The 20,699-nt window shown below is 30.5% G+C and overlaps 4 protein-coding genes across 6 annotated transcripts; 1 reads left to right on the top strand and 3 right to left on the bottom strand.

Moving 5' to 3' along the window:
- Positions 1-4,321: 4,321 nt before the first annotated feature.
- Positions 4,322-5,119, top strand: LOC127245361 (uncharacterized). The gene has a single exon (XM_051266193.1). It carries the CDS (start codon positions 4,322-4,324, stop codon positions 5,117-5,119), a length of 798 nt encoding a protein of 265 aa, XP_051122150.1.
- Positions 5,120-6,144: 1,025 nt separating this feature from the next.
- Positions 6,145-8,430, bottom strand: LOC127245442 (galactinol synthase 1-like). The gene is made up of 4 exons (XM_051266321.1): positions 7,985-8,430; positions 7,569-7,889; positions 6,710-6,844; positions 6,145-6,624 (listed from the first exon to the last, which is right to left on the bottom strand). Exons 1-4 carry the CDS (start codon positions 8,324-8,326, stop codon positions 6,415-6,417), a joined length of 1,008 nt encoding a protein of 335 aa, XP_051122278.1. The 5' UTR covers positions 8,327-8,430; the 3' UTR covers positions 6,145-6,414.
- Positions 8,431-14,215: 5,785 nt separating this feature from the next.
- Positions 14,216-16,599, bottom strand: LOC127245488 (ADP-ribosylation factor-like). Of its 3 annotated transcripts, none has more exons than XM_051266410.1 (7): positions 16,386-16,403; positions 15,429-15,597; positions 15,267-15,337; positions 15,014-15,133; positions 14,821-14,939; positions 14,661-14,742; positions 14,216-14,561 (listed from the first exon to the last, which is right to left on the bottom strand). In XM_051266410.1, exons 2-7 carry the CDS (start codon positions 15,574-15,576, stop codon positions 14,556-14,558), a joined length of 546 nt encoding a protein of 181 aa, XP_051122367.1. In that variant the 5' UTR covers positions 15,577-15,597; positions 16,386-16,403; the 3' UTR covers positions 14,216-14,555. The 3 variants fall into 3 exon arrangements, with proteins under 3 accessions (XP_051122367.1, XP_051122365.1, XP_051122366.1); XM_051266408.1 differs by lacking the exon at positions 16,386-16,403 and adding an exon at positions 16,220-16,331; XM_051266409.1 differs by lacking the exon at positions 16,386-16,403 and adding an exon at positions 16,520-16,599 and having other exon boundaries at positions 14,217-14,561.
- A 531-nt stretch (positions 16,600-17,130) lies between these two features.
- On the bottom strand, positions 17,131-20,029 carry LOC127245535 (polygalacturonase At1g48100-like). The gene is made up of 6 exons (XM_051266495.1): positions 19,656-20,029; positions 18,789-18,920; positions 18,451-18,681; positions 18,326-18,370; positions 18,050-18,257; positions 17,131-17,956 (listed from the first exon to the last, which is right to left on the bottom strand). Exons 1-6 carry the CDS (start codon positions 19,941-19,943, stop codon positions 17,373-17,375), a joined length of 1,488 nt encoding a protein of 495 aa, XP_051122452.1. The 5' UTR covers positions 19,944-20,029; the 3' UTR covers positions 17,131-17,372.
- Between the last annotated feature and the right edge of the window lie 670 nt (positions 20,030-20,699).

Below are 20,699 nucleotides of genomic sequence, written 5' to 3'. Positions count from 1 at the left end.
TGGTAATTAAAACGCGTTCTTACGCGACATTATCTATACAAGTTGACTATTTCTAAATACACATTTTGTCGTGTCACACAAGGCAAAAAAAAAAGAGGTATTGAAAAGAAACAGTACAATTCCAATGTCTGCTAAAATAAAAAAATAAATAAAAATAAAAGGCACTAAATAAAATAGTCAATAAACTGAAACAAGTCAAAGTCAGACCTCGTTGACTCCCGAAAATATCACACGCCGGAATGTCTCAGTGGTTTGCTGCCCAAACCATCCAATAAATTCATATTATTATTATTATTATTATTATTATTATTATTATTATTATTATTATTATTATTATTATTATTAGTGTTAAAACAGAGCATTAAATTGTTAGTAGACATGTCCTAACATACCTCGCATTTATTTTCCGATCGACATTATTTATTACAACAACAAATAGTCGGTGTGTGCTTTAAATATTTGAGTAATTTTTATTTTTATTTTTATTTTTTTGGATGATGTGGGAATCAATAGCAGCTACCTAGCCGAATCTAAAATATTTGAGTAATTTTGAGATATTGGATTGTCTTTTTTTTTTAAAAAAAAAGAAATAGTAATAATTATTAAGTGTAATATAGATAAATTATTAAATAGTATTCTAAATAAAAAATAATTATTTTAATTAATACTCATTTTTAAATAAATATTAAATACTGTATAATATTTTTTATAAAATTGTAAATATAAGAATTTAAATAAAGTATGACTCCTAAATAGTTATATATTAAAATTAAAATATATAATCTTTTCAGAAAAATGACATAAAATATGAGATGTACAAAAATGGCAACAATACATGGGATGAATGTTGTAATAAATAGTGTAAAAAAATAAACACAAGAAATTTGCCATGTTTTACCTCATCATCTTTTAAATTTCATTGGAAATAATTTTGGTTTGTTAAATTTTTATTTTTAGATGGATGTATTTTTTATATTGAGTATATAAAGTTGTATTAGTAATCTAAAATTAATATTTGTATTGAATTATTAATTTTTTTTTTATAAATTAATTATATATGTAATAATATATTTGCAAGTTACAATTTGTTTTTTTTTTTTTTATAATATCCAATAAATAATTTCAATACAAATATTAATATTAAAAAAAAAAAAAAAAAAAAAAAGGAAACCGAGTATGTATCCTCCCACCAATGGTGCCATTTAATTATTTAGGATCCACAACTAACATTAAATTGAGGAGAAAATTTTTAAAACTAATATATAAAATATTAATATTGCAATTTCTTGATTAGTGAATCACTGTGATTGGTCCATATTAAGCATTGTATTGTTTTGCTACTAAGATTCATTTAATTTAATATAATTACGTGTGGAGTTAAAACATAATAGGCAATAATTATAGATTAAATATTTTTATTTATTTTTAGCAACGTCACTGATGATGCAAATAATTAATTATAAAATTAAATATTCTCTTCGTTCCATAATAATGTATCTATTTTTTCATTTTAGTCCGTCTCATAACAAAATATTCATTTCACTTTTTAATAATCGTACTATTTACCTAATATTACAAATACCCTTACAACTTACAATATATTACACAAATATCATTACATTTATATTACAGAATACTAATAAAATTATTTTAGTTATTTCTACTTTATTTTTATTACATTGTAATATAATACTAATATTTCTAAAATTATGTGAAAAAAATAAATGAATACATAATTATTGGACGGAGTGAGGACAATTATTACACTACATATGATATGTCAACTGTTGAAATTTCGATTAAATCCTATGATGGTTACGCTCCTAATTTAATAGACTTCAGACTTCTTCCATTAATTATTATTTATATTAGTTTCTTACTTTATTTTATTTTTTATTTTTAGTTTTAATTTATACTTCTTGAACAAGCTAACTTGAAGATCTTTCCTTTTTTGCTACATCATTTAAATGACTAGATATATGTATCGGCGCGTATATGAGGGTGTGTTTGTTTGGGGGTTTTGGATTTTGGATTGATATTTGAATAGTAAAAATTTTGAATTTGAATAGTTGTATGATGTGATATAAATAGGTGTTGGTGTGATGTTTTGAATGTAAAATTGATTTTTAGTATAATATAAAAAATAAAAAATAGGTGTTTGATTTGATATTTTTGGGACAAAAAAATTAAATGAATAGTTAAATTTAAATCTAATCCTCCACACAAACACACCCTAACTTTCCACCGTTGATGGACATCTGTCTGCAATTGATGGAAAGATCAATGGGGCGGATGTTACCTGGACCTGAACGCCAGGGACCTCCTTCAGAACTACTCGGAGAAAATGAATTTCCGAGACAATTAGCTGTCAACTTGATTGGAACCTTCCAATCACTTTCTTTAGGTCAGTGAACTTTATACATACATACATACATATAGAAGTTATTCAAGTTATAGCAACTTTTTAAAATTTATTTTTTTCAGAATAAAAATTAATATATACATTATTAAAAAAATAAATAAATTCGGTACTTAAATATTTAAAATAATATATTTAAATAAAATATACTCCCTCCGTCCACAAACTAATATCCTATTTTTCTATTTGAAACCTTAAAAAATGATTGTTCTATTTCTATTTTTACACATAAAATTTACCTTTTTACCTTTACTTTATTTATCTTTTTTTATATCTATACACAAAATAAATGGTCATTTTATCAATTTATAATAAAAAACTAATTATAAAAAAATATGTAAATATCACTTAAAATATTAAAAAATGGACGGAGGGAGTATTATATAATTGGATACTATTTTGTAAAAAATAAAATTATATATATATAGTATTCATTTATCTATAATTTTATAAAAATGAGAAATTCTAAATATATATAAAAAAATTTATTTATTGAAAAAAGGTAAAAATATTTTTTTTTTTGAATATGTCTCACGTAAGATATTTGAAATTTAATTTAGGGTATGTTTCTTTAGGGAGGTTTGGCGCCCAATTTACTGTGCATATAATCCCCCTTATTTTTTTTTTTTTATTTTTTTTTCCTTTTTTTTTAATAAAATTTTTATTTAATATTTATTATAATTAAATGAAAAAAAAATATATACAATATATATATATATCATTTTATAGAGAATAAAATTTCTATAATATAAATAAATAAAAATTTAAATATATATATTGGGTATAATATAAATTCATAATAAAATCATACCATATAATTTTATCAATTAAATTTAATACACATTTACATTATTTTATTAATTATCCATCAAATCAATACACATCAAAACTCCCAAAACCCCAACCAAACTCAAACACAAAAGAAACAATAAAATCCAAATTCATCTCAAAATTCAAATAAAAATCAAACCCAAATCCAATTTTTCTCAAACTCCCCTAAATAAACATACCCTTAATTAATTTATATTTATTAAATATGTTTAAAATTATTAAATTTACCAAAAATTAAAAAAAAGTCATTTTATTTGATACAAACTAAAAAAAATCATTTGTGACAGACGGAGAATATAATATTTAGAAATATAAATTAAAAAATATGTAAAAATTATTTGTTATAAATAAAAACTGCTTACTTTTGTGAACAAAAAAAAATAAATATAAATTTAGTGAACAAAAAGAATATATATATTTTTAATATCATATTCTAAATAACATAAATACTGATCCGGTATAATTAAGAGTATCATTTTTATAATTTTTATCAATTACACTTAAGAATTATATCACTCTTCAATTATTATAAAATTAATCATACCATATTTTTTATATAATATTTATATTATTTGTACTTTTAAGATAAAAATATTAAAATTAATTTATTGTATATTTTTACTTATTAATAAAATATTAATTAATTTTTAATTTATTTTAAAAAAAATTGAATTTAAAACGAATGAGTAATAAATTTAAATGATAGAAAAAATCACTTTAATATTATATTTCAAATATTTTTACCTAAATATTACTCGTTTTTGCCTAAATTTAAACCTATTGGGGCCCAATACACAAATTTCGAATACTTCCGGGGTATAATACTGAAAAACATAATCTGAGGTAGCAGATTGAAGTTTCGGTAGTTACACTTGCCAACTAAAAGCAGATAGTGACAAACGCCGTTTCACATTAAATAAGTGTGGCAATATTTTTTAAAATTAATTAATTGCACCAACTTTATCTCCTCCAATTTATATATCGCCATCTCCTTTCTATTCAATTCTATTCAATTCCCATTCCCCACTAAACCCTACCTTCTTCCCCTTAACTGCGATCAGATCGTCGGAAATGGAGCCCAATCTCGACGGAAATCTCGATTCGGATGCTGATTCGTTCTCGGAATCCAAAATTAGTCAGAAATTTTGCGACAATTTGAGGATAACAACTGATTCCGGAGATGGTGCTGTGAAGGACGACGAAAATGGAGGTTCTAATGGCGACGGCGGCGATTCGGAGGAGGAGTTCACCTTTATGTCCGCCGGAGAAGACGTCTCGACGATTACTGCGGAGGATGCGTTCGCGAACGGTCAGATCAAGCCGATTTTCCCCTTATTCAACCGCGATTTGCTCTTCTCCGGCGGAGATTCCGCCGCTCTGCGCGAGAGCTTGCCGGCGCGGCCGCCGGTGAAGAAGCTCTTTGTTGAAGCAAGCGGCGACGCCGCCGCTGCCGGTCCGTACTGCGAGTGGTCTAGTGGAAAGGCGGTGGAGGCGACGTCGGCTGAGATCTGCAGAAAAAGCAACTCCACCGGATTCTCCAAGCTTTGGCGGTTCAAGGATTTCCTCGGCCGGAGTAACAGCGACGGAAGAGACGCTTACGTATTCCTCAACAACAACCAAGCTTCGCCGCCGCCGCCGCCGCCGTCTCCGCCGGCGGCGGAGAAAACAGAGAAGAAAAGCGGTAAAAAGGAAGGGAAGCGTGAGAAGGTGAAGAAGAGCAAAACGACGTCGTTGTCGCCTCACGAATCGTACCTGAAGAGTAAGGCTAAGGAGGATCGCCGGCGGTCGTACCTGCCGTACCGGCCGGAATTGATGGGGTTTTTCACCAACATCAATGGCGGACTAACCAAGAATGTACATCCTTACTGACTTCCAGAACCTTCTTTAGAATTACAATTAATTAACAAACTATTTCTCATAGTTTATGCCAAATAAAAAAACATATGTGAATGGACTGGAAAACAAGACTAACTCTCAATTCATTTTAGTTTATTTAATTTGTATGTTTTTTTAATTCGACATATATATTAGTGATATACTGCAATTTCTTGTTGTCTTCTATATTTGGCATTTATGAACCAAACTAAAAGGGCAGGCATATACTTTAAAGATATATTTGATGCTATTTTATTAATAAAATAAGTTATTTAATAAATTATAATTTTTTAATTGTATTTGACAGATAAAAGTAATATACAAATAATTTTATTTTATTTTTTTGGTGTAAAGATAATAATATGTGATAAAAGTAAAATTATTTGTGAAAAAATAGAGTATTTAATAAAATAATTATTTTATAATCGGACAATTCAAAATAAAAAAAAATATATATATTTTTTTTATTTGACAAAGGAACATTTTTTATAATTTTTTAAAAATGCAAAATATATATAGTGTAGAAGGAACTTTTTGTCAAAAAATTGTGAAGTTGCATTGCAAAACAGGCCACAACTTTTCTTGTGGCCCATGAAAGTATTTATCCTTACTTCAATTCACATTTTACAAAAACCTTATTTTCTTTTTATTTTTTTGTCAGTCATTGTCCAATATTTGTATTTTTTATTTTCAGATAAAAATCATACTATTTTTCTTATTACTATAAAAATATATTAAAACCAGTACACAAAAGTTTTGAACTAATTATTTTCTTTTAAGACATATAGGTAAGGTAGTAATAATCAAAAGCATTTGAGAGATCTTTCAAGTGTTCTTAATTTTTCATATATATATATATATATTTAAGTAAAAATACATTTGTTGAATGCGATGCTCCATTTGAAAAATAAAAATAATTTCTATTAAATATAATAAAAAGGATAAAAATAAAATAAAACTAAAAGTACCATAGGCAAGAATAATAAGAGAAGAATACATAAAATTAAATAGGATCGAAATACCATAATCTTCATTATATATAATAATAATAATAATATAAATAGATGAAGAGAAGGATTACATTACATTACATTACATAATTCCTTCACTGCTTGGCACTTATGTTGATATATAAAATCAAACACAACCAAACTTATGGCTTCTTATCATTAATCTTCAGTCCCACACCAAAACACTATATATATATATATATATATCATCATATCATATATTATTACCATGATGATCCTTAGCCTTTATAATTAATTTCTTCATCAGTAATAAATACTTCAAGCAGCAGAAGGTGCCGGAATATACGACACCGCCGGCTCCGGCAGCGACGCCAAAAGGGACGGTCTCGACAAGGCCGCCTCGTCGTTTTCGGGCTTGTAATCGAGGGAAGCGTCGTCGTAAACATCCCACCATTTCTTGACAAGCATCTTGATGTCTTCCCTCTCCATGTTTTCTTCTTTCCCTGTGTACCTCCACGGCTTCGACCCCTGGTCGATGTTTTTTGAAAAAAATAATTATTATTGATGATGTAATAAAAATTTTCGGATATTGGATAAGGTAGGTAGTTCTTACAGCAGCGCAGTAGTGAACAACTTCGACTTTGTCGAGCTCGACGTTCTCCGGGTGGCGCCACAGCATGGCCAGGACAAGGTTGTAGATAAGAGGGATGGGTTTGTAGATTGGGTTGAAGAACATGTTCAAGAAATCCTACACAAATTGAATCGAAATTATCGTTATACAGAAAATTTTGGAATTTTTCATTACAATAAAAATTGAAATTTACTTAAAAACAAAAAATCGTAACAAAATGTAATAGTTCATAACAAAAATATTTTTGCGACGAAACTTATTTCGTCGTCTATACCACGTAAGTAAAGGTTTTTTTATGACAAATATAATCTTCATAACAAAATATATATTTTTCTGCAATGAAAGTTAAGAGAATAAATATAGTTAAATAAAAGTATTTTGCTGTAAAATTAAAATTTATAACAAAAAAAAAAGCTTTAGTACCAAAATATAGAGTTTTTTTAGCCTAATAATTTTACCAATGAAAAATAATTTTGTAGCTTTTTTTTTTTTTTTTTTTTTTTGCTATGAAAAAGATTTTTCTAACAAAAAAATTTTAGTTATGAAATAATTTTTGTTGTTAAATAATACTATATTTTAACTAAAAAAATATGTTGTAGTTTAAAAATTAATTAGATATATATATATATATTTTTAGTGTTTGACAGTGATATGTCTTAATATGATACGATGCATCAGCCCTAGCTGTCGTGATCATTACATCATCTTCTCGAATTAATAATTTCTGGAAGCTTCTACGGGGCAGCCATGGAAGTACGTTTCAGACAGGCTAATCCAAACAAACAAACAATTTGCCCAAAACGACGACATGATCGAGAAAATGATGTTTTCGGATTATTACCTGTTCGGCGAATGGAGTCGGGGGAGTGATCTGGAGGGTTTCGAGGAGGTTGTCGTAGGTATCCTTGCTCGGTTCGAAGACGAACATTCCGGCATTGAAGTACAGCGGCGGCGGGGACCCCATCTCCGCCGGCCACCTGACCTTGTCCGGACACTGCTGGCAGTACCCGATCGAATACTGCTTCGAATGGCTCCATGTCTTCTCGCAGAAGCAATCCATTACCGCGTAGAAATAACCGTCGGGAGTGTCGAGGAGATGATCGATGTTCTCGTACACCTGTATGTCAGCGTCCAGATACACCATCTTGCTGTACTCCTCAAACTGTGTAATAACCAGGCAGGAATTGGGGAATTAGGGTTTGCAAAAATTGAATTGGGGATTTAGGGTTTTGTAGATTGAATTGAATGAAGACTTACATTCCAAATCCGGAGCTTCGAGTAATTGATGACGTAATAAGCCATGGCGAACTGGATCTGATTCTCCGGCGGGTAAATCGGTTCGATTTCTTTGACGATGCATCCCTGACGGCGGAGGATGTCGCGATGTTCTTCGGGGACGTCGGGCAAAATAGCCACCACGAGAGGGTAAGAACTCTTCACCTTCCTCAGACCTTTGGCCAATCCGACGACTCCTTTGACGTAATCCCCACTGCCTGCCAGAAAAGTGACGTAAGCTTTCTTAGGACCGCCTTCGTCCGCCGCCGGAAGTTTTCCGGCGGTGGCGCTGGGGACGATATCCACCGGCAGAACTGGGGCCATTGGATCTGACGAACGATGGATCGAACGGACGGTCGAGATTGATTTGAGAAATAACGTCAAGTCGCTACTTTGCCTTTGGCCCTGAGATCAATTGCTTGCATTTCATCGCTTTATATAGCCGCGCGAAATGCACCCCAAATTCACTCCAAATGAAATTCAAATTAATATTCCATTTTTATTTTTTTATTTTTGATAAATTATTTATTATACGTGTGGAGAGAATGAGTGAAAGATGCATGGAATTTATCTGGCCGTTGATCTGCTCTTATCGCCTGAATGGACGGCTCTGATTTAATTTAAAACAAATATGTAAAGTGGAGCGTCATTGTCTTTGTGGAATATATTTATTTTTTATTTATTTAGAAAGTAAATAAAATAAAATAAAATTGGATACTATCGTAGGCATCTGAAATTGGAATTATGAATTTTTTGATATTTAAATATTGACTGATTTATTTGTGATAGCCGTGACATTGTTTTGTTCTTCAATGTGGTTGACTCAATTAAAGTTATTTTCCTTTTGGTATTCATTTTCCTACAAGATTAGTAATTAAATATTTATTTACTATAATTCTAGAAATATCTTAAATTGTATGGATAAACCACATAAATATAGTTTTTTTTATTACGAAAGTAATTAAATTACAAAGACTCATAAAACAACAACAACAACAATTAAATTGAGCTCAAACTTAGATACTAAAAATAAATAAATTGTGTAACGGTTTAAATGGCTCAAAAATTAATTAATTTCCCAATCTACAACCATTTAAGGGTTTGTTTGATTTTGATTTGAATTTTTATTTAAATATTATTTTGATATGAAATTTTGTGAAAAATAATATATATTTATTTAAAATTGTATGATGTTAATAGTATTGATTTGTGTTTAAAAAAACTAAGATACAAATCAAACAAACCCTAAGATTTGCTATATTTTATAGGATGAAATGATATATACTTTTATCTATCTTGTTAAAAATAGTACCCCTTCCGTCCGCGGGTCACATTTATTTTTTGCATCATTGTATTTAACGTTAAAAATATTCTTATATTTGTATAATTTTTTTTGTACAAATGTCATTTTATTAGTATTATAAAACATTAATAAAAGTATTTTTATAATTTTTTTTCTTAATTTGTACTATGTTTTAATATAATAATTAATATTCAAAATCAACATAGAAAAAGTAATGAAACCCTTAGAGCCGGATGGAGGTAATATAATATAAAAATTTAAAAAATAATAAAATAAACAAACGTACACAAAGTCTAGTATCATACTTTTTCCTTCATTCAATTTTGTTTTTATTCTCTTTGTAATTAGAAAATCAAAACATAATTGAATAAGGAAGTACTAAATTATTAGTATAAAATTGTCATTTTAATTAATTCTGAAGTATATGTATTTATACTCCTTCCGTCCCATTGGAAGGGTGTCATTTGCTTTTGTACGTAAATTTTTGAATATTAGTATTATATTGAATTGTAGTAAAAAAGACAAAAATACCTCTATTAATACGGTGTAATATAAAAGTAATGACATTTGTGTAATATAATGTAAGTTGAAAAGGTATTTATTATGTTAGGTAAGTAGTACAATTACTAAATTAGAAAATACTAACCTTGTTTTGGGACGAACGAAAAATAGAAAATTGTGATGGAGCAGAGGGAGTATATTGGATTTTACATCAAAAGTAAATTAAATTAAAATTGGGGTTTGATTTGATTTGATTTGATGATGATTCATAAATGATTGGAAAGAAACAAATGATTAAACTTGCCTATTTGAGTAGCTAAAGTTACTATGAACTATCCTTATCATTATCATCACGTTCCTTCTTCCCTTTTATAATTCTGTGTCTCTCTTTATTTTATTTTATTTTAATTGTCTTTTTGTCTTGTCTGTTAATAAGTTTTTTTTTTTTTTTTTTTTTTTTTTCAAGTTTAAAATTATATACTAGAAATTATACATACATATAGGTAGGCCTGTCAAAACGGGGTAGCGGAGCGGGATGATCCACAACTCACCGTAACCCGCAGTGAGACGGATCAAAATTTCAGCAACCCAACTCAACCACCGGCGGGTGGCGAGCTAAGCGTGCTAGCCTATGTACTTTCTAAAAATATTAATATTATAAATATTTTTGTAATTAATATTTAAATATAACTAAAAATAGTTTTATTTTAGAATTTAAATAATAAATATTATAAAATAAATAACAAATATAAAAATTCTTAATAAAATATTATTAGTTACTATATTAAAAAATAATAATAATAAAAAATATTTTGCAAATAAATCATAATTAATTTTATGAATTTGTGAATAGATTCTAGAATTTAAAATATATATATATTATAAAACAATAAAATGGAATACGAATAAAACAAATGATGAAAAATCGAAATAAATAAGAGTGACATTCAAAACAGGATTAGAAAAGAAAAACAAAGTGTAGAAAATATTGATTAATTATTTAAGCTAATAATAATATAAATTTTATTTTATTCGTCTTAACTAAAAATATATCTTTTCAGTAGATTAAAAATAATAATATTTTATTTATTAAATAAAATGTAAAAGATGATTTTGATATTCTTTTTACCCTCTGTACGTTTATTTATAAAATAATTGTATTTATAATGGTATGTTTGTAATTTATATAAAATTAAAATATATTTTGATATTAATATTTGATTACTATTATTATAATTTTTTAATGTGACAACAAAAACTGATAAACGAGTGAGTACTAATTATTATATTTATTTTATTTGCGGGCTAACCCATTTTCAACTCACGGCCCATGTGGGTTGGCCTATTTAGACCCGTATTTTAACAGGCTTACAAAATCACAGCTCAACCTTCCTTAAAAGTGAAGCAGGGCGAGCCAACCCAACGGGCTGAACCCATTTTGACAGCTCTACATATAGATTTGGGATCAGTGTCACAACTTCCTCAATAAAAATGAGTTTTCGATATATATATATATATATGTCATTAAACTAAATAAAAATGGATATGAAGAATATAATTTAGTATATATACTCAACATTATGTATGAAACCTTACACTTTTTCTTTTTTGTTTAATTTTTTAGATAGTAACTCAATGCTTAAGTAAGGAATAATAAAATTAAAAAGGTATATATATATATATATATATATATAGTAAACACATTTTAGCATAAATATATGTAATAGGTTGTATAATTGTATGAATGTTAATAGAAAAATTAAACAATCATTACTATTCTATAACTTTTATTTCTTATTTTAATGATGTTTTTAATTATTGAAGTTATTCTTCCTAATTACTGATTTTTTATTATTATTATTATTTAAATTTTTATTAAGATTGAGTCCAAATTGTATAATTTTGTATTGCGTTTTTTAATCTATAAAAACACTGTATAAGAAGATATCTAATTTAAATTGAAATGTTTCCAATAAAATATAAATATGTTTTCATTATTTGTATAATAAGCTAAAACTTACAAGTAACACAAATTAGAAACTGCTTTATCAACTTTAAAAATATACTTCATGATGTATTTAGTACTATACTCCATCCGTCGTTCAAAAATATTCTCGTTTTTTTTATAAATAAAAAATTATTATAATTTTATATATTTTTTTTACTGTAAAAAGAAAAAAGTAATCATTATTACTCACTTTTATTAAAATTTATACCCGGTCAAATGAGCAGTAGTTTGCAAAATTAAAGGTATATTATTGTTTATTTCTATATTTTCGGTATAAATTTTATAGTGAAACTAATATTTTCACTAAAAAAAATTAAAAATAAATGTTATACATATTTTTCAGGAAAAAAAAAAAAAAAGAATCCCTTAAATTGTGTGTATGAATAGTTAGAGTCAACCCATAACTGACAGGACTATATATATATATATATATACTAAAAATTCCCATCCCTTATCTAAATTGATATCAGGGCTGCTGACAGATTCCATTAATCCATCCTATCCCATGCCATATATATATATATATCAAATACATTTATATATAGATCCCTTTCATGGAATATAAAAAGCTGCAAGAACTAATTATTCTTATCTCCAAATATACCCAAAGCAATTTGAATATGCAAATGGAATATATATATATATATATAGCCTCATGAAATTAAATTTAGGGTTTCAAAGCTACTTATGTTATTATTATTAAACAAGGGGATTCATTAAGTATTATTTTTAAATGTGCTGCGGTTGTGACCGTTTTTATGTCTTCAAATATATATATATATATATATTGAAAATATAAATAAAATTTTTAGTGTAAAATTTGTAAAAGAAAATAAATTATATATATACTATTTGAAAAATAGATTTATTATTTGATATGATACTTTTTCAGAAAAAGTAAAATAAAAAATGCATATTATATATATATATATAAACGTCCAAACCCTTTTAAGAGAACTTTGCCCTTGATTTAAAAGTACTTTATTATTATTATTATTATTATTATTATTTTCTCAAGTTGAGGAGCAACAAATTAGAGCAGTCGATGTATATACAACTGTATTGATTAGTATATTTTGTTGGGATGCATTTGACTTGTTATTATTATTATTATTATTTATTATTATTATTTCTGTTGGGTGAATTTTGATGAGAAGAAATTATGATATAGCTAGCTAGGAATGATTATGAATGAGATCCATAGATACATCCAAAAAGAGGGGAATGAATGAATACACACATATTTAACATAAAATATAGATGTGCATGCATAAGAAAATAAAAATAAAATTGAAAAGGGTGGAATTATTGGTAGGGGGTGGACGAATCAGATCCGCACTGTCAATCAGCTAGCTAGTAGGATTCCATCTCTATGAAATTTTAAAAAATTATTATTGGTATGTTCATTTCAGTTTTTTTTTTTTATTTAAATAATATTTTATTAGAATGAATAATATATTCTTCTTAAAAGAACCCGTGTATTGTATTCTAATAAGTTGGTTTTAATTACTCACCCATATATATGATCCCTTAATCCCTTTTCTTTTATATATATATATATGATTCTTCATATTCCACCTCACACACACACACACATATATATACATACATGTATGTATACTAGACTTTGATTTTATCGATCTTTCATCTCCATTCAGATGGATACTTACGTGTATTCTTGAGTATATTCTTCCTATTTTGTCTTGTGACTTTCTCATATATTCTCCACTCCATCTACTATATGTGATCCATATATGATTTCTTTTCTTTCCCTTTTACTCTTTTTATTTACCCAACTTGATCTCTATTATATAAATATACACATAACACACACATATATCCGAAGAGATGCAAGAACATTAAATAGGTTGTTAGACCGTTACATGGAAAGTGTTATCTTATTATTCATGTGTTATATTTGCACCGAACCTAATAATCCATAAATTAAGTCCAATAAAAATCATACTAGGCATAGGCGAATTATGTGGGACAAACAAAAACATATCGAATATTCAAACCCATAATCTTACAGTAACAAGTCTATTTCTACCCTTCCAAAAACAATTTTATTTTGGAATTAAGAAATGTGGTGTGGGGATGGTTAGTAAATATGTGATAAACAATGGACTTAAGACAAAGTGGATCACAACATCTCAACCAATGGGCTCTCTCTCTCTCTCTCTCTCTCTCTCTCTCTATATATATATATATATAAAGGAAAGAGGAATTAAAACTCCACCACACAAGGCATTCATTTTGGTCCACATTTCATGAATTCATAAATATTGAATTAGATCATGCTTGCATGCATTCATTTTTCAAATATTCTTTTCTCTCTACACATATATCAATCAATGCATGTAATTGTAAATAATACCCAAACCTCAATAATATAATAAAATAATAAAAAACTTTAAAGGGACGAGTACAATTTAGACTACCATATCTGAATTTGAAGATTAAAATGATTCTCATGCATGAGGTAAGGACCAAGACAAAACACACTAAAACAACACAACTTTAAAAGGACTCGTGTTCGTCTATGATGTAAGAAGATAGTGCGTTCATCTACTCGTGAATATATGCATTATCAGCAATAAATTCAAATTTTATACATACATATGTAAACACACTGTATGATATAATAATACTGCAAAATCACAAGAAATTGTCACACACTGTATGATATAAGACACAATATTAAATCCCCCCATGTTGTTCAAATGGCCTCCCACCCCAAATTATGCCTGCAAATACATGAACCAAGACAACATTATATAGATCCAAACCAATCACATAACATATCAACTTAGGAAAAATTAAACATCCCCGCGGCATTCACTCACCTTGTTCGGAATATTGTTAGAGAGCCATTCAAGACCTTCCCACAACCCTTCGCCAGAAGTCGCGCTGGTGCTCTGGATGTACCTATTAGTTAAGAAGGAAGCACAAGATTGAATTACCATACTAATACATATATATACACTATGAAAGAATTATTACTACCAATGGCGTTGTCTGAGTGAGTGAAGCCCAAGTTTCTCTGTTATTTCAGCAGCATTCATTCCATTGGGAAGATCTTGCTTATTTCCGAATACAAGCAGGGCAGCATCTCTTAGCTCATCCTACATAAGCAACGTGCTATATAATGAAGATAAGTTCGAGTAATTGATCACAATATGTAAAGCACTATATATACCTCATTCAACATCCTATACAATTCATCCCTTGCCTCAACAATACGGTCCCTGTCATTGCTATCCACTACAAATATGAGGCCCTGGGTGTTCTGAAAGTAGTGCCTCCACAATAGTCGGATCTGTAAAAACAGGATCGAAGACAAGAAACAAGAAAGGGATTTTTTTCAATCCAGAAACTAATTAAACTATTCTGCCACGTTCCTGGATGAGGAAAAATGGATAAGAATGAAATAAGCACACACAGCAGAACACCTTATCCTGACCCCCGACATCCCAAACAGTGAAGCTAATGTTTTTGTATTCAACAGTCTCCACATTGAAACCTGCCAATTTAATTTATCGTTCTAAAGATTAGCAAATAAAATATCATTTGTAAAATACATAAAGAACAAACTAAGAAATAATCAGTCATACCAATGGTTGGGATTGTAGTAACAATCTCTCCAAGCTTGAGCTTGTACAGGATGGTTGTCTTACCAGCAGCATCCAAGCCAACCATCAATATGCGCATTTCCTTCTTGGCAAAGAGACGGCTAAAAAGCTTGGTGAATGTCAGCCCCATTATCTTTCTTGCTTTATATATCTGTGTATAATGATGGCATTGACGTTAAAACTTATATACATCTACAACAACAGACATGCTGTTAATTACAGGCATCCTGCATTTCACTGATATAGGTGGAAGAAAACAACTAATATGTACAGAGCAAAAATGAGGAAGAACTGAAGGAACATTTCACTGATCACTTAAATTTGAACTCAATTTTGATAGATATTTTATGATAATGTTACACCACAATTATTCTAAGATGCAAACTCATTTTAAGAAGTTAACATCACTTGAAAATTTTAACTTCCTAATCAATACAATAATTCATATTGCATAGAAAGATGGAACATATATACACAAATGGTATTTAAATTTCACTTCGCACACATAATTGGATATTCATGCAAGGGCGATGGTCGGCATCTAATTCACCAGCAACAGTGCATAGATTATTCTGAAATAACATTCATCGAAACTAAAACAGCAAACAGATCCACTTTCTAAGTAAAATTCAGTAAACGTATCGCTCTACGTTGTAAACTACGATCCATAAAGATCTGCGTACGTACAATTCTTCATAATATCTAACCGATAAATAAAAATCTCATTCCTACACGTTTCAACATTCTAAAAAACGCTATACTTCAGATCGCACCAGAATTTATAAATTCGCAATTCCACCAAAATTGATTATATTCAGATCCAAACCCTCTGGCCGACCAGTGCAAACCGTTCCTCAATAATCGGAAAAATTACGCACAGAACAACTACACAAAACCTAGCAGAGCAAGATAGTGTGCACAAAAGCAAGCAATGAAAACCTCAACTCAAAACTCCGACGAAAATTCCTGCCACAGTACAACAACTGAATCAAGAGCTAGCACACGCACAATCACAAAATTAACATACAATCGAATTCAACACTTCAAACATCCAATCACCAGAAATTACTTACCCAACCGCAATAAATCTGGCGAAATATGGAGGGAGAAGTATCAGAATTCAAAGCTACTTAAGATAGCACGATAGATAGTTAATGAAGTCGTTAGCGAGCAGTATTTATGCTAAAATGCAATACTTAAATGACCAAATTGCCACTAACTGCAATCCAAATCGACAACGTTGCTACTTGCCCCCAAAGGAATGACGGTGCTCAGCAAAATCCTCGCCGTTGGATTCAGAAATTTGTCACATCAACGGTTCAGATATTGCCACGTCCACAAGTGATTTGTTGTCGCGCCATCCCATGGTCGCGTTGAACCGTCCGGTAGGTTTTTATAAATTAACGCGGTGGATACATACATAAATATTTATAAAAATTAAAAGTATAAAAATGATTGAAATATTTATAAAAATTTAAGGGCTTAAATATAAATTTTATATTTATAAATTTTGCGTTTAATTTTGCGATCATTTTTATTTAATGATGTTTGACTTTGATACATTTAAAGTGAAAATAAATTTCAAAATATTTACTTTTAAATATAAAAAAAATTGACATAATTTCATAAAATCACAATTCATTTCAGGCCATTTTGCTTAAAACAAATAAAGCTAACTCCAAAATCAATTTCACTCCAAATAACGCTAAAACCTTTTGAACTATCTATTCAAATAAAGCCAAAAACAAATATAACATCACACTCATCACTCACACAAAACATTTCCAGACAATACAAACCATCTTCACTATTTATGTACATAAAAATTTCCCTTAAATATATAAATTAAAAAAAGAAAAAAAAAATCAAATCCCTTGTATAAATATATTCTCTTATAATTTCGACTTCTAAATTTCACTATATGCTTCAACAAGCATCGTCGTTCCCTTGAGGGCTGCTGCTCGACGGCTTCCCCATCTGCAAACACTCGACCGGAGGCACTGTCGGGGAGTACAGCTGTCCGAAGGCCTGCCAGCAGTACGGATCGTACATACGATGTTTTTCTTGCACCGGTTTTAGCTGCATATTCGATACCGTTACGTCGGTGCACGGCGCGTAGTCGCTGCAAGCCAAGTGAACAGGCTTGACAGTGTACGTTCCGATTATGTTCTCGTAGTTGATTCCCGAAAGTGCGACGGCGGAGGTTTGGTTCGTGCAATGGGTCCGGTCGCAGTAGTATTGGTCGATCACGATCGGGAGCTGGACCTCCGAGACCTGGATGTTCGAGAATTGGACCCCCCGGACCGACCCTGACCCCCCCTGCCATGTCTTGATCCGGACGCCGTTCATCGTGCTCTCCATCGTCACGTCCCGTACCGTTATGTTCGACACGCACGCCTTCGTGTTCGCCTTCCCTAGCCCGCCGATGCTTATCCCGTGGCCCGGTCCGCACCGCACGTCGTGGATGTACACGTTCGTGCACCCCGTTTGGATCGATATGCAGTCGTCCCCTGAAACAGGGGACGGTAAATTAGTATTATATTTTTTGAAAAAAAATGACGGCAGTTACTGTGCTGATTGATTGATGTCATAACGATGGTTACCGCAGCCGAGGTCTGCGCTGCGGATTATGACATCCTTGGAGTTCTGGAGATGTATGCCGTCCGTGTTCGGGCTGTCCCCCGGTGACGCGACAGTGAAGTTGTAAATGGATACGCCGACGCAGTTGTCGAACTTCAGGTGGCATTGCGGGCTGTTCCGGATCGTGATTCCGGTGACCGTGACGTCGAAACTCCCGTAGAATCGAAGTGCCTGAATTCGTACACGGCATTTTTACATCAAACACAAACCATTACAACATTGTAAAAAAATGTACTTACCGTGGGCTTTATGCTCGGCATCTTTCCTCCGAGCGAAGTTCTTAGCTGCAAAATATCACATTCAACAATTATTTTTCTCATCGTTCTTGCATCGTAATCAAGACAAAAACGAGTAATTTAATTACAGGAATCGGAGGGTCGTGTCCTAAAGTCCCATTGTACGATGGGACTATAATCTTCGCCTGATCGTCGAGCGGGTCGTTATCGTTGTAATTTTGCCACCAGCCGGCGCCGCTGCCGTCGATGGTTCCGGCGCCTCGGATAGTGAGGCCGACGAGCTTAGTGAACTCGAGCCACTGCAGAAGGCCTCGGCCCCACGGCGCGGAGCCCGCGGGAGCGAGAATTGTGCCATCTAACTGCATCATATCAAATCAATATCGATCATTCAATCAACCAACCAACTAAAATAAAAGAACATTCTTACATTATTGTGATCTTAATACACAACTGTTTTATTGATTACCTGGAAAACAATGTTGTGCTGACAATATGGGCCAGAAAACGAAATGGGGCCAACAAGAAATACATTTTCTGCTGGGACAGTTATTACAGAGCCTTCACCCTTGCAGGCAGCAGCCCAGGCTGCTTGGAACGCCTGAAAAATAAAAAATAAAAAAATAAATAAAATAATAATAATAATAATTAAAGAAAATTGAAATTTTGTTTTTTTTTTATGAATCTTCGGGGGTCCAGGGAGTGAAACTCTGAAAATTCCCTGCCTTTCATATAATACTGTATGGTATGCATTTAACCCGGACCTCAACTCCTGGAGCTTTTGAGGATTTATTTATTTTTTTAATTGTTTAATTTGAACATGTAAACTGCCCTGGCCAAGAAGTAACGAGAATCAATATTGTAGGCCCTTTTAATTCTCTTGTCCATTCCTTCAAAACTTTATCTTGTCTGTACTAATTTTTGGATAATTATTGTGTGTTCTTTATCTGCTGGAAAATGGAAATACCAATATATATATATATATATAAATAAATATAAGTAATTAATTAATTTTATTTTTTCTAAAAAAAAAGGTCACGGGTGCCAAATATTGCCCAGAAAAAAATGTCTTTATCAGACCCCTTTAATAATAAACCACATGTGACCACGAATAAACACTACAACAGTTAAAATTTGTCATCTTTAATAACTACCAACAATTATTGCAACTTCAGAAACCCAAAAAAAAAAACACTATCTATAATATGATCACAAAATTTCAAGTAACCTCAAAATTTCTTGTAAAAATTCACAATTTTTTAGTACCAAAATGGCATTCAAAAACGAATTTGCAATTAAATTTTATGTCAAATTATTCGATCATACTTCTGATTACCTTAGTATCGTCAGTTTTTCCATCTCCGGCAGCTCCAAAGTCCAACACATTGAAGACATTCGGATCGGGCCGATTTCCCTCCGGTGGCGTCGATGGCGGCGGAGGCGGGGATGCTTGTTTCGGCTTTCCGCCATGGGTTTTTCCTCTCTTCTTACTTTTGGCGGTGATTTGATTTTGCCGCCAATTTTTAGTAACTCTTCTTGCATTGCAGCAATCTGTGTAAGAATATAACATTAGTAGTACGATGATAACCGCTAATGTAAGGCTTTTGATGGTAAAGCCGGCCATTTTTCCGGCGGCGGCGGCGATGGTGGTGGTGGGATTGGTGGATTTGTGAAGTTAAGAATGGGAATGAGTAGAAGAAATAGTTGATGATACATATGGATATATATATATATATAGTGTGGGAGGAATTTGAAGGTTGTAATAAAGATTGTTGTTGGAGCATTTTTTTTTTTTGTAATTATTGCAGGGCATTTCTTTTTGTGAGTTTTTGGTTAGAAAAATATTATTTAATTTAATTATATATGTATAGATATATGTTTGTAGTAAAACCAAATGGTCCATTGACGTATTTTAAATGAGGATTTTGTTGTGTAGCTATTGATTCATTTACTTGTCCATGCAGATGGAACCACATTCATTAACTTCAATTGGGCATTACCAAAATTGTGCCTTACCTTACAGTTAACCAACATCAGTTAAACTTCCTCCTGTCTTACAAAATTATTCTCATAACTTTTTGCTGATGAACCTATGTTGATCCAATCAAGTCAATATAATATTGATTTAATCGGGTCTATATACGTCATATGTGTGACCAACATATGTTTATATATTGAATTATATTATAGTTTATATTGTATTATAAATATATATTGATCATCCCGATAAAATATGTTGATCTGATCAAATCAACCCATGATCTATGCCCATAATTTTTTTGATATGAAAATTAAGAGAAATAGTAATTTAATATTATTTGTGTGCTGGTTTTTTTTTTGTTTTTGGGCAAGGATAGAATTTAATTTTATTGGATTAGTA

Source organism: Andrographis paniculata, unplaced genomic scaffold, assembly GCF_009805555.1.
Source record: "Andrographis paniculata isolate CXL003 unplaced genomic scaffold, ASM980555v1 Contig22END, whole genome shotgun sequence".
NCBI lineage: Eukaryota > Viridiplantae > Streptophyta > Magnoliopsida > Lamiales > Acanthaceae > Andrographis > Andrographis paniculata.
This window is presented reverse-complemented; position numbering and strand designations above follow the sequence as displayed.

What these genes read in the sequence shown, in the direction of transcription:
- LOC127245361 (XM_051266193.1), top strand. Translation starts at nt 4,322, where the DNA reads ATGGAGCCCAATCTCGACGGAAATCTCGATTCGGATGCTGATTCGTTC.
- LOC127245442 (XM_051266321.1), bottom strand. Translation starts at nt 8,326, where the DNA reads ATGGCCCCAGTTCTGCCGGTGGATATCGTCCCCAGCGCCACCGCCGGA. An exon ending in CGAAGCTCCGGATTTGGAAT is followed by an intron (nt 7,890 to 7,984) that starts GTAAGTCTTCAT and finishes GTTATTACACAG; the next exon opens with TTTGAGGAGTACAGCAAGAT. An exon ending in CGACTCCATTCGCCGAACAG is followed by an intron (nt 6,845 to 7,568) that starts GTAATAATCCGA and finishes CAATTTGTGTAG; the next exon opens with GATTTCTTGAACATGTTCTT.
- LOC127245488 (XM_051266409.1), bottom strand. Translation starts at nt 15,576, where the DNA reads ATGGGGCTGACATTCACCAAGCTTTTTAGCCGTCTCTTTGCCAAGAAG. An exon ending in TACTACAATCCCAACCATTG is followed by an intron (nt 15,338 to 15,428) that starts GTATGACTGATT and finishes TTAAATTGGCAG; the next exon opens with GTTTCAATGTGGAGACTGTT. An exon ending in ATGTCGGGGGTCAGGATAAG is followed by an intron (nt 15,134 to 15,266) that starts GTGTTCTGCTGT and finishes CTGTTTTTACAG; the next exon opens with ATCCGACTATTGTGGAGGCA.
- LOC127245535 (XM_051266495.1), bottom strand. Translation starts at nt 19,943, where the DNA reads ATGGCCGGCTTTACCATCAAAAGCCTTACATTAGCGGTTATCATCGTA. An exon ending in GAAAAACTGACGATACTAAG is followed by an intron (nt 18,921 to 19,655) that starts GTAATCAGAAGT and finishes TTTATTTTTCAG; the next exon opens with GCGTTCCAAGCAGCCTGGGC. An exon ending in GACACGACCCTCCGATTCCT is followed by an intron (nt 18,371 to 18,450) that starts GTAATTAAATTA and finishes GATATTTTGCAG; the next exon opens with CTAAGAACTTCGCTCGGAGG.